The sequence below is a fragment of the Papilio machaon genome, chromosome 15 (genome assembly GCF_912999745.1).
Source record: "Papilio machaon chromosome 15, ilPapMach1.1, whole genome shotgun sequence".
Taxonomy (NCBI): domain Eukaryota; kingdom Metazoa; phylum Arthropoda; class Insecta; order Lepidoptera; family Papilionidae; genus Papilio; species Papilio machaon.
The window spans coordinates 6,725,020-6,739,356 of NC_060000.1; the positions used below are offsets into that span (position 1 = coordinate 6,725,020).

General features: G+C 31.5%; 1 protein-coding gene across 1 annotated transcript in view; it reads right to left on the reverse strand.

Moving 5' to 3' along the window:
- The window catches only part of LOC106713102 (atypical protein kinase C), a 123,885-nt gene that overhangs the window by 107,357 nt on the left and 2,191 nt on the right, over positions 1-14,337 (reverse strand). Inside the window, exon 2 of the mRNA XM_045681396.1 lies at positions 7,522-8,182. Coding sequence (XP_045537352.1) covers positions 7,522-8,140 — 619 coding nt within the window. The 5' untranslated portion in view covers positions 8,141-8,182. The remainder of the gene's footprint in view (positions 1-7,521; positions 8,183-14,337) is intronic.

Genomic DNA, 14,337 nt, shown 5'->3' on the forward strand with positions numbered 1-14,337 from the left:
GCGAATTTCAATAACGTTTATATGGAAAGATTGGATATTATTTATTTATTTTGTAGCGGACGCTCGCAACTTTGTCAGCGCAGAAACGAAAAGAAGCTCTTAATATAGCATTTAATATCATCCCGTTAAAGTTCCGTCAAATTTGATCCAGCCGGAGATTACCCGGAACAAACGTAGTCTTGCAGGCATATTTAAAATTATTTTAAAAATTGTTTTTTCGTTATAAATTGATATGTTGATAGATATAGATACATTAATAGGATTTTTTTAATAAAGATGGAGTTTCCATTTTCTCTAGTTCTAGTAAACTCTAGTTAAGATAAGTCGAATATTAATTTTTCTTCATATTTAAGAAATTTAAATTTAACCATACTTTACCTACTAACAACGGGGTCAGCACTTACCTGTAACAATAATAAAATATTAATCATTAAATAAAGTTATGTTTGCTTATGATAACTTATTGTTTAAAACACAAGTTTGATAGAAAACACAACATAACTTTGGCCGTAGATTTTTATTAATAACTAGCTGTCGCCCGCGACTCCGTCTGCTCGGAATAAAAAATAGAAAACGGGGTAAAAAATATCCTATGTCCGTTTCCTGGTTCTAAGCTACCTGCCCACCAATTTTCAGTCAAATCGATTCAGCCGTTCTTGAGTTATAAATAGTGTAACTAACACCACTTTCTTTTATATATATAGATAGTGTACTTTAAACGTACTCTGAATAAAATTAAAACTTTAATTTAATTAAAAAGAGAGATTTTAAAACTTTTTATTATTCGAGTGATAAATGTTTTGCATCTATCGTTTTCAATTCAAGAAAGTAACAACCTGTTTTAGATCGCAAATAGCGCGGAAAGCAATCAATTTGAAAGATTTGCTTTGCAACTTAGTAGTTCTAGAACGGAATTAATGACACGTAAAAGAGTGAAATAGTATTTCCCTAAGAGAACAGATATTAAACTACGGTTCACATAAAAATACATGTTACCGTTAAACTGAAGAAACAAATATCTTAATATAATTAAAGAAACAAAATATGCTTCGTATTTCGGTACGGAATATCCAAGGTAAGATACCAGTTTTTTTTTTAACGATTCATGAATGGCCAATAAAAATAATGGATTTAAAAATAAAGTTACTTCTAATTGTTGTCCGCGACTTCATCAGCGTGGAATTAAAAAAAAAATAGCCCAAGTTACTCCTGCATATATCAGGTACCTTCCTGTAAATGTCCCGTTAAAATCGGTCTAGCCTCTTCGGAGATTACCCGGAACAAACGCGGACTTGGGAACAGAAAAACAGACAGAAATTTTAAAAATCGGTTTTAGTTTTTAACAACGCGTGTTCAAAATATGTTTATTTTTTTATAACATACAGACACTCAAATTATATTAATTGTAGGTATAGAAAAATAAAATCATATTTAACCATCAAAAGTATAAAATTATGCTCTTCATCATTTTAGAAATAGAATATTATTTTTAATACTCATATTTTTAAATAAAGTTCTTTTAAAATGAACATATTTTAAAACATCCATTGCCCAATTTTAGTAAAGAGCTATGAAAAATTTGTCTGTAAAAAATTAACAAAAGATTCGTGAAAATGAACATTAAAAAATAAATACTCCTACTTTACTTACTTCGAAACGTAAAATATTTTTTTAAGAATTTGACTTTGCTATTTCATTTAAACCGCCCACAGCGACACCGAAATGATTACAATTATTATCAAAGGATAATAATTAATTGTCCTATATATGTATTCAATTTTTGTATAGTAATTTATTATCATATGGAAAAATCTAGTACTCTTACTAATATTATAAATGCGAAAATTTATTTGGGTAGATGGATGGAAGGATGTTTGTTTGAAGGTATCTCCATAACGGCTAAATGGCTAATGATAAACTAAAAAAACACATAGGGTACCAATTAAGTTTTTTTTTTAATACCGAGCGGACGGAGACATGGGCGACAGCTAGTTATTAGTAAAGAAGGAAGACAATACTACACTACAATTTAGCCTGCAATTTTTCTATCACTCTCAAAGTCTTGTCCAGATATTTCTTCTCTATTCCTAGTAAAGACTAACAATGGTATGAGCCCAAACCAGCCACTTTCCAAATTGCGCGCCATTGAAACGCGCCTCAATGTACAGCAGGATTCTTAGGCGATATCCGAAGCCAGAAATTACTGCGGTTTACAATAGAAGCCGTTTCGGGATAGTGACAGATAACGGTTAAAAGGGTTCTTGGAATATTATAGTTATTCAAATGGTATACATTGCTGCCTATTACATAACTTTAATGTTCCATAAAACAACTGGGGAACGATTTTATCGGACAAGTGCCAACAATTATGAATATACGTGTACTTCGTACATGTGTTTTGGGAACCCATATACGAAAAATTGTTTTTACAAAAACAAAAGCATTGCTCTTTAAAAACACGTTTAAATGTACATTGTATCCAAACACATTGGACAAATAAATCGCATTACGCGATGTAGGTCAGAGAGTAACTGTCCGTAAAAAAATTGTGAAATCCCACTACAGTTGGTCCCAGCGACATGTAACAACTATTAATTATACGACTGTTGTATTTAACTGTACAATAGTAACATTTGCTATTTAAATATTGTGTAACTGAAAATGCAGGAATGCAGACAAATTTATATACCGGATATGCATATTATATAACTCTTTTTTTTTGAAGATTTTGTGCAGCATAGTACTAACTATATCGAAAGGTATATCAATCTGTAGGACAAAAACTAAGTACGCCGACACTAGTGAGTGAGATAAGGGCAGGTGATAAGTTTGCTGACATAACATTATTCGAATGGCAAAGAATCACAATAAAAGCCAGGTATATTTTATTAGGTTTATTCCGTCCCTGGACAGTGCAATCGCAGAGGCGGTCGACTGAGCACAGGTTTTTATACTTTTACACATAGTATATTATATTTGCGGAGAACCTATTTATAGCTTACCTAGTGTGACCTATAAACGTGATATAAAATTCGCGTTATAAATTATTTCGCATCTTTTGACCTAACTCAGAATATAGGAACTTTAAAACTCTGTTTTTCTCTAAGCACCAAATCATTGTTATACAATAACAAACCTGTAATCTTTAACTACATCTATTTAAGTGACTCAAAGCACAATTCATGGCACGAAAGTGAGTGGCAGTTTTGATTGGGGACGTCCCAGACGGACTTATACCGTCAAGATTGATAAAACACTCAAAAAGAGCGGAATTAAGAGATTATTATTAGGAATTATTTTAACTCTACCTATCCTTGGTGTTGTTTTATGTTGTATCAAGGGCGTATATCTGCATATAGATATAATAATTGTTTAAATATTGAATACAGCGTATTTTAAATTATCAACTGTACCTTCCAATTTAAAGTTGAATCATAATTAAAAGGCGAGGGGCGATGGTTGGCATTAATTGAAAATGCAATGCCGTTTAAACAATAACCAAGCGGCGGCTGAGCCTTCAAAATTAATCTCGATTGGTATTCTGCCATCCAATACCTTTAATGAAGCGCTATCTTGATTTAACTCTTCAATTTTAATGAAAAAAAAGATTAGTCTACGAAATTTAAGACGATTATATTAATGTAATCAAGTTAATAAATATTAATATAATTACATGGGACTTTAAAATAAAGTCATAGTTGACATTCATATCCTTTTTTTTCTACATTTTTGCACTATTATTTTTTATACTTATTTTATACTTATTATTTTTGCAATTAGTTATATTTTCAAATGTAACACACATCTTTGCAATACCGCAATAAACAATAAATTTGAAAATGGTAACTTATCTATATCACAGTTATAAATCCTGTTATCATTAAGTAAATCTAAGATACACATCGCGAGACGCACATATGAATAAATATCATTACTTAAACAAACCGGCGTCATCTCTGCAATGTTCACTATGTCAACAATAACCTATATCCCTATAACTATATCAACAAGAAAAGGGTCATTTGTTTTAATTATAATGAGATATAATAAAGCAATGTGACCGATGAATATATACAAGACAAGAATCTTATCTTACTAATATTATAAATGCAAAACTTTAGATGGATGGATGTTTGTTTGAAAGTATCTCCATAACGGCTCAACGGATCTCGATGATATTTGGCTCAGATGTAGAACACAGTCTGAAAGAACACATAGGTTACTTACAAAGCTTTTTTTTAATTCAGCGCTAACGGAGTCGCGGTCAACAGCTAGTAATTTATATTTGTAGATTAGTTTTTATTCAGAATCATTTCTTGTACTAACTCTCTAACATCTGTACAAAGCATTTTTAATGTCACAGTAGAGTCGGCAATTGTTCTGTTTGTTTTAATTAAAACAATGAGAGAAAGCCGCTCTCGCATTAGATAATAAATAAACGCATTTCACGCCACTGCAAATAACTATATTTTACAATTCCATTTATATTAAAGCACGTTTTCATTTCATTTCTTTGATCTATTTTTTATTAAGACGCAACATCCTTTCAATTGATAGCCCTAATCCGCTGTCGCCTACTAAAATAAATAGATTTGTCAAAAAGTCAGAAGAATATATATATATATATATATATATATATATATATATATATATATATATATAAAAGAAAGTCGTGTTAGTTACACTATTTATAACTCAAGATCGGTCGAACTGATTTAACTGAAAATTGGTGGACAGGTAGCTTAGAACCAGGAAACGGACATAGGATAATTTTTACCCCGTTTTCTATTTTTTATTCCGCGCGGACGGAGTCGCGGGTAAAAGCTAGTTACCTATATAAATTACATACACATGCGCACACACATGAACGCATGAATGGCTGAACTCCCAACTGCCCCTGTACTAAATTATCTGCACCTTGTTAGAGTAACTACGGGAGAGGCTGAAAACCAGCGCGGCCTACAGTAACAAGCTAGAGGCAGCATCAGCTGAGCCTTTTCCCATTAGCCAAGAACTATTTTTTTCTTTAATTGATATCTTTTGTAAGTGTAATTTGTTTTGTTTTTAGTTAATAAACTGTATTTTATTTATTTAAATTCATCACGTACATATAATCGCTCACCCTGTGTAACAAGATTTTGTTTTCCTGTAAACATATCTTTAACTTACTAGTCTATGAATAACAATCGCCTGCTGGTTTTAATCCGATTATGGGATTACAGTTTATCCATACATACTTATAATTTAGCTTGAATTATTCAATACGATCGATTCTAATGTAGATTACAGACTAGAAGCCAAATGGATTTTTGCGTCTACTTTATCGATATAAATTAGACGCGTATAATACCAATGCCTGGTCATAGATGTAGAATTTTAAATAGCCTGAAAGAACGTCTAAAAATTCAAAGAAATACCATCAAAAAAAATTACCATTATAAAAAACTTTTTGCTATTTAAATAAATTTAATCGCGAAAACAGCTTTACATATTTAGTACGTAACCTCCAGAGACATTTCATTGTTGGAAGTTTAATCAAAATATAAACAACAGCATCCAAATGATGTATCACGTATCCTCTGGGATCAATAAACGAACAACACTTAAACAATAACGCCACGCCATCGCTCCTACTTGCACGAATGAGTCCCGGCACAAAAGTTCAAAGACCTTGTATCTGTATGTATTTCTACTTAGCAAAACTCATGCTTAATGACGTACCCAACTAAAACATATCCATACTCCATCCATTCTTATTGTATCAGTTTTTTTTTTTATAATTGCGAACATCTCTGACTTGTTAACATCTGGTGACACGATTACACGCTTCTCTTTTTTTGTATACAAAATAAATCAAATGGAAGTTTTATATTGATTTAACTATATTATAATTATCAAACGTATTTCACAACATCTAATTAAATTATTAGGTTCACTTTTTTCTGCAACTTATGCAAAATAATAGAATATTCTAGAAAGTATCTCGACATAAACGTAATTGTTATCGACAAACTTAATTATATTTTAAGGTTTTTGTATTATTAAACTTTAAAAGTAAAAAAAAAAAAATTTTCCATCAAAGAATAAATATTTGACATCGTCGTACTGAAAAGCTAATCTTAAGGTTTTTTTTTTTAACTAGTCATTTTTATCTTCTAGTCATTTTGTTTCGGCGTAACCTATTTCTTTATCTACAATACTTAAAATCCCAATTTTTCCTTATTTGTTTTTACAGTTTTATTGTTTATTTTACTCTTACTTTTACTTTTTCTAAATTCTTAAAATTCTTGCCGTCATTCTTAAGGTTGGTAACTCGGGCGAAATGCAACTCTAGTGGAATTGATAAAGTAACAAGATTTGCTGAAACCTATCCGTGCGTCTAGATTAGCGGATGAATTGAGGATTACCTAGGTCCGATTGCCACACGATGTTAGCTATTTGAACTAGGATATTTGATTATTTGCGATCGACAAACTTTGATTGTGTAGAGAGAATCCTAAATGGTGAACTAGTAAAATCGGTGCGTGTTTAAAATTATTTAATACTAGCTAACGCCCGCGACTAAGTCCGCGCGCAATAAAAAAATCTTAATTAGTAGTCTATGTGTTCTTCCAGACTGTGTCCTACATCTATTCCAAATATCATCGAGACCGGTTGGACCGTCCTGGAGACACATTCAAAAAAATATTAATCCATCCATCCATCTAAATTCTAAACATTCGCATTTATAATATTAGTAAGAAGTAAGATAAAAAAAAATTTTTTAATCTATTAACATGACATGTCTTATTGTGTTTATAATTTTCTAACAGATGGCGTTAGGAATACAATAAAACTGTGTTGGAAAAATTCTAGTTTTTTTCATTAGTGTTAGATAAAAAAATTATGGTCTATAATATGTGTTATCATATCAAGAGATAAATTGAATTTACTTTGCCAATGCCCACATCTTAAAGAGTAATAGTTTCTCCGTAACGTCTATCACAAAACTGTGGAATACTATAGTATAATAGACATTGTGGGATAGTATATTGGTCTCGACACTTTCCCTGATAAATTGACTGAGATATAGAAAATTTACTATTTTGAATGTGAGTTTCGAACAAACATGAAAATTTCATTGACACAAATTGGACCTTACAACACGAAAAACAAGTTGGAAGTTCATCCAATCGACTTCTACTGAAAATAAAATTTAGACGACTTCAGTAAAATGAGTAAGTACAGTATTGTAATAACAGAAACAAAAAATAAATCACGTGACTATATCAAATCAATTTCAATAGGAAGCTACAACGATAACGGGGCAAAAGTGTTTTACAACGGTGCCTCAATCAAAGCGGGAGAAGCAATTTGCGACAATTGAAAATAAATAAATGACCGTCGCCGTTTCTATTTGCCCGCTCTCAACCAACGACTTGGCCGGTCATAATTTGATGTTTTTAACATTATTTATTATTTTCTTTTCGACAGAAACTAAATGATATCAGATTTAAAAAGAATATTCAAATATCATCTTACCATTTCTAGAAATAACTCTCCGCAGCATATGACCCAATCGTCGCGCACCCATACACTTTCTCTGTTCACGGACAACCTCATCCAAACAGTCACTATCAGTCGCCGTATCATCTGCCGTGTCATCTTCTGACACTAGTGATTCACGCTTGTGTCGGTCTATCGGTCTTTTATCACTAAAACTTAACGTCGGTTCGCTCGTTCCTAAACTCTTTGGTTCATCAGTCCAAGCATCCAGTTTCTGAACGTCATTAAATAAATCATCTAAATTAGTTTCTAATAAACCTTTGGCACTACATATCACTTTACTGTTTAAATCTCTTTTGGTAATTATTGCGTCAACGCTGGTAGACAATCGTTTCTCTCTTTCACTTCTCGTTGCTTCTTCCATTTCTTGTTTCTCACCTTCGTTTACATCTGTTTTATGTTGTCTGTTAGTTCGTGGTTTAAGTCTCAAAGAACTCTGTGTTACTAGTTTAGAAATTTTATTTTTTTCACTTTTTTCTTCGGTATTATTCACTTCTTTCATCCCTAAATGTTGCTGCGGTCCTCCGCGGAACATATTTGATAACACGATCATTTTTAACGCCTTCAATGTACCAATGTATGTTAAAAATTCCATCACTGCATTCCTTTTTCATTTCACTATTAATAACACTTTGCACTAAAATCAAGAGGTTTTGTGATTGTTACGGACAAAAGCGAGCACATAATTATAACAATCGACATAACTTTGGTAAGACAACGTTGATTTATTAGACATACGAAAAACAAACAAGAATCTCAACAACGTTAAAATAAACAGTAGATCAGTTATGTGAAAGCCAACAAAACCATGCCATCCAAAGCGGCAACATTGTCAAAACCTTGATCATAATTCTTCTACGGAAAAACACAACCCTAAATGTTACTGTTAATATAAAATGTATGTTGCCATGTCGCCGGAAATAACGAAGTCTAACCCCGAAGTTAACATTTTATTTGGGCAATTTCCTTACGCCGAAGGAATCCCCCCGGAGACGGTGTAAAAGACTGACTTTACGATTGCTGTCACGGGATCTGAAGGATACGCCTCCGTTATCCGATGTATACGACAAATACAAAATAATATGATAACGATTAATATAGATAAAAAAAAATATTGCATCATTTATCAAATGTTTTGTAGACACATTAAAGAACTGGTTCACTAAATAGAAAGCAATCTAATAATTAGTTAATTTATAAAAAATCAATAAGCCTATATCTATCTATGGAGTTATTCGTATTCTTCCTCCACTACTAGAAAGAATACGTTTATAAATCCAACCGTTCAAGATACAGAAAGTCAAAATCGAACATGTAGATAAAAAATTACACATGTATTTTTCAATCAGTCATATATCCCGTCACCGAAAAAAATCGTTCGAATTTTACGAGTACTTTCACCGAAACTGTACGTAATCTCAGTCCCGGTCTTAATATCCATTTTATGTGGTCGTCACAAAGCTATTTTATAAGAAAAATAATCGTAAACTACAACGAAACACAAAAGGACACGTATAGGTTATACGAGACGCATGACTTTTTTCAACGATGACGTAAACAAATACTAAATGGACATCACTACAATTACCTATGTTCTTATTCAATTTTTCATACTCTTGATTCATGTCGCTATTATTTCTCGAGTATTCTAAATTAAAAAAGAATCATTAAAAACCCTGATAATACACATTACGTGATAATAATTAACACCTGCGTGAAGCACCTGTGGTATTTCATCGCAAGGTATCCATTTAATAACATTAACTAGGCCAATGTGATTTCCATAACCGTATTTACTGTCCAATGAAGCATGGAAAATATTACATACAGTATATAATATTTCCTCATATTGTACATAATTAGTAAATTTTTCTAGATAATGTATAGCCGGGATATATCACTAATGTTTGTGTTTGAATATTTTTGAACAAGAGGGATTTAATAAGATAAATAAACAGAAAATTTCTATGATGACTTAACATGTAGTAGCTCCATTTGTCCTTTGGTGATACTCTCTTTGGTATCGTGACTTTAATTGGATCTAAATCAGCAGCCGCACACCACAATTGGTGACAATTATATTCGTAGGCACAAATATTGAGGACACATTCAACACACACTAAAATGTAAAATGTACTCATTTTTATGAGAGTAGCAAATTCGAAAACGCAATCTTAGAATTATTTACATAACTATTGACGAAGGATTATTTACGTTAGTAGCGTAGATTTTTTAAAGCAGCTAAAGCAAATATCTCTTACACACTTCCATAAATATGTTATTTGTATTATTAAAAAAGAGGTTCAATAAACGCGCGCACTTTATAATAAGCCATTAATAAAATTGAAGCAATACCAAAATTCATAATAATACCATCCAACTGGTATACTATCGCGTATAATTACACTTGCTCTACAAAACAATTTGCAGTATAAACCACAGAGTAGCGTACCCACGATGTCAATTACAACGCACAAGAATCTCTCCAGGCGTTTAATTGTTCCATGTTAGAGTTTAACGACTCTGCCTTACAAATTGTCTCTAATTCCCATACTACGATACATCACAATAAACAAGCGGGTCACAGTACATGTATTAATGAAGTGACGTCATATATCTATGCTCATAATTAAATACACGTTGAAACATTTGCTTCGACAAAGATAAATTAGTAAACATTATTTAGATTTTATAAAAAAAAAAGTCTTTACCAAGTCATATATTTTTAAATTAATATAACTAAGTATTCTATTACGTAACTTATTCTGCTCCATAAATATATCTGTAACTTATATCAAAAACTTAACTCAAAGACCCAAACCTAAGGTAGATGAGTAAGTACAACATTAAAAACGACCTTTTCTTTATAAAATATCAGACCCTCTGGGGACTTGCTTTAACAAGACAGTCTTGAAAGGAGATTCTATTTAAAAATAGTCTACCTTGGTTCAAGTTAGAAAAGACACGATAAGGAACAAACGATATGGAATTAAATAGCTTTATCCCAAAGCTATTATGAAAATTAATTTTAAAATAAACAGTTAAATGTTTGTATATCACAAAAAGTAGAAAGATATTTAGACGATCACAAAGTTTGACTATGTTTAGACTACATTTGACTACCAAATAGTATGTTTGCATTAAAGTATTATCAACTTAATATATTAAAGGGGAAAAAAACAGTATATATTAAATTATTCGATCGTATATGCACATAACAAAATACACAGTGCAAAAATATTAACATTTCCTAGACTAGACTATGTCCTAGAATCATTTGATCGATTGAGCACACAGCGTGCTAAATACGACCCGTAGACTACCATCAATATTTTCTAATATTAGAGCTAACCAATTTTTATCTCATCCTAGTTTGAAACACAGTCTAAAATTTTAACACGGAAATATCAGTCTTGTTCCCCAAACATAAAAGTGAATGTTGTATATCACGAAAGCATTTGATGTTAGTACTCAAGACATCACTAAATTAAGTACGATAGAACGATGATGTCAACTGAAATGATCCATAAATATGAAGCAGTTAATATGAACGCGTGTCTCTATTTGAACAATATATATAATTTATCTAAACGTACACTAAAGCGACTTTATTATAACAATGTACATGGTTCGCATGATGTCATTTTGAAACTAAAACAAAAGGTGCGATATAGTAATGTCACCTAACGATTCTGAATTCAGTCTTTATTCAGTCTAGTATTTTTTTTTATTTTCAACCGATTGTTTATAGCGGGCCTAACACGCATGTTTGTAACAAGCGCCATCGTATCATCATTGACAAAATTTGTGCAGCGAGCGAGCGTAAAGTGCATTAAAAACTTCATACTTATTTTGACACAATTAACGATCACGATAAGAAGGCGCTTCTCACAAATATTCGTGCTAGGCCCACATTTACAAGCAATTTATATCTTACATATCTAATCACAGTTTGGCAGTTTATAAAATATGACATAAAAATATTAAAAGAAAAAAACAGCACACAATTTGCTCAAATACTACGTTCAATACACGTTCGGTAACATACATACGGGTCGATTTTAATACGACCTCGACTTTATAAAGGTACGAAGCGTAGAACGTTATCGTACATATCCTTTAAAAGAGGACATCCCATTTTCCGGACAGAATAGTTTTCATTTGTATGAATATGCTCAAAGGTAAACATTTAGAAACCCTAGCCATAACAGTTTATTCTACTTCATCCTTCTAACATATATCCGACGACCATGCCAGCTTTGTTCAACTAACAATTGTAAATCCTTTTTGCCGCGTATTATACGCATAATAATATCTAAAAAAAATGTATCTGAGTTACTTTTAACCTTAGTAATTGGTTACTAAGTTTTTGTCAGTGTTCTGTCTGTCAAGACTTATTGATTGATGATGATCATAGGCCATTTTGTTAATTCCGCGCTGACAAAGTGCGGTCGACCGCTAGTTAATTAACTATCTTAAAAAGCTATAATTTAATAAACGTTCCATGTTAATTCTAATTTTATTTAACCAACATATTGGATAAGACACTTTATATGTTCACAGTTTAATTATAATAATTAGATATAAAATAAAAATAATTTCGCAACACAGTGTTACATACTACATCAAGCCGTCACAATCCGTCACACAAGATCAGTTTGCATACGACATAATATGTTTTTCATATCATATATCCAATCTCGTTTACCTTGATTATTAGCACATTAACCTAATTAAAATTTAGATCGCTTGAAATCTAAATAAAACAAAAAGCAACATTTTTTTTTTCATACATTTCATTTTGTAATGAAATTCAACTACAAACAGTTCCATTATATTGCTACATTGTACTAATATTTAATAGAATAGAGTACAATCCTATACTAATATAATCACAGAAGAATCAACAAATTCATATCGTTAGATTCGCGAACAAATCGTGCCGTAACAATCGATGTTATAGCCTAACATCCATAAAACAAGCGAATATACCATTAACACAGATCTGGTAAGGTCAATGCGCTGCGCTCCGGCGGACTGGTTGCCGGCGCAAATAGCTACAACTATGACATAATTGTGTGAATATTCACATGGTATTTAGCCGTTTAAAGTTTCCGCTAATATCAGATCAGCTTTTAACGATTCGATGTAATAATTAGGAAACATTTTAGCCCAGGCAAAGTCTATATTGTTAGTATTAGCATAAATTAAATCATATAATTTAAAGACAATCTTCCTTCAATCCCATTTTGTTGAAAAATTAATTTTCAAAATGACGCAGCATTTATACAAATTCTTTTATCAGAGATGAGAGAAATGGTAAAGGTAACATTTTAATCGTAATTTAAATTTATTTAACACTACATAAATGCCTATTACGTATCGCATCAAGTAAATTCCAAAGGCTTTCTAAATACTCACAAAGAATTTAACCCACGACCAGTTTCGGGGAATCACTTTCTCAATTCCATACCTCCATATATGGCCAAATTATGCAGTTTAATTGAAATAATATTATTCATTTGGACAAAGCAACTACTCGTTCTTTTAATTTGTGTTTTAACAAAATGTTTTTCCTCTAACTGATTGTATGTTACATTTTTTGCCCAAAGTCAGGCAGTACATACTTAATATATAATGTAATCTCGGACAAAAATTACTTGTACATAAACCGAAAGAAAAAAAATCTTACTTAATCTTACTAACATTATCATATGTTTGGATGTATGGATGAATGTTGGTTTGAAGGTATATCCAGAACGGCTTAACGGATCTCGATGAAATTTAGCATAGATGTAGATCAGAAAATGTAAGAACACAGGCTACTTATTATTATTTTTATGTAATTCCGCGCGTACGGAGTCACGGGTAAAAGCTATTTTGTCATAAAAATTATTTAATTTTTAATGCAACAAAAACATAATAAATAATTTAAAAATGAAGATAGTTATTTTTGGATTCTTCATCCACATTCCAGTACAAACACTTGTTTGCATCTTACTTGCATCTAAACTAACCTAAACTCCAGACCACATAACTTCAAGGTCGTATAACACCATAACACCTTAACTGGAAAAAAACCATATCAAGCGTTAGAAAGCGGTGCAATTATTGCATTCGTCAATACTTTCTCTAAATCAAAGCTAAGTGCACCCAATCGTCTATCCTTGTCTATCATACCGGATCAATATATGTGGGAAAGTGACACGCGTATACATTGAAGAAGTGAAGCGGAAACGTTCTTGTATCAGCAATTGGTTATTTTCGGCCTTAAGTGAAAGTTTCACAAACACGAATACTGAAGTACGAATACTTATATTTGATGAATATTAAAATAATATTGAGAATGCATTTAAAAACGATTATTATTTAAGCGTAAAATGTTATTTATATACCATTAATATTATTAACGAAATAAGGTTCATAACTAAACACAGTTAAAATTATTTACATAACTGAAAATTACAATAAATCGTTAATATAAAAGAAGCAATGCATTTATTATAGACTAGCTATCGCCCGCCACTCCGTCCGCGCGGAAATAAAAAAAATTATAAGTAGCCTATGTGTTCTTCCAGACTATGTTCTTCATCTGTGCCAAATTTCATCAAGATCCATTGAACCGTTCTGGAGATACCTTCAAACATCCATCCATCCATCTAGATTCGCATTTATTATATTAGTATGATAGAGTAAGTAAGATAACTGTATACTGTGTTCGTTTAAATTTTAACATATACGAAAAAGAGAAAACCAATTTTAGATTATTTAAAAATCATAACATACACACTA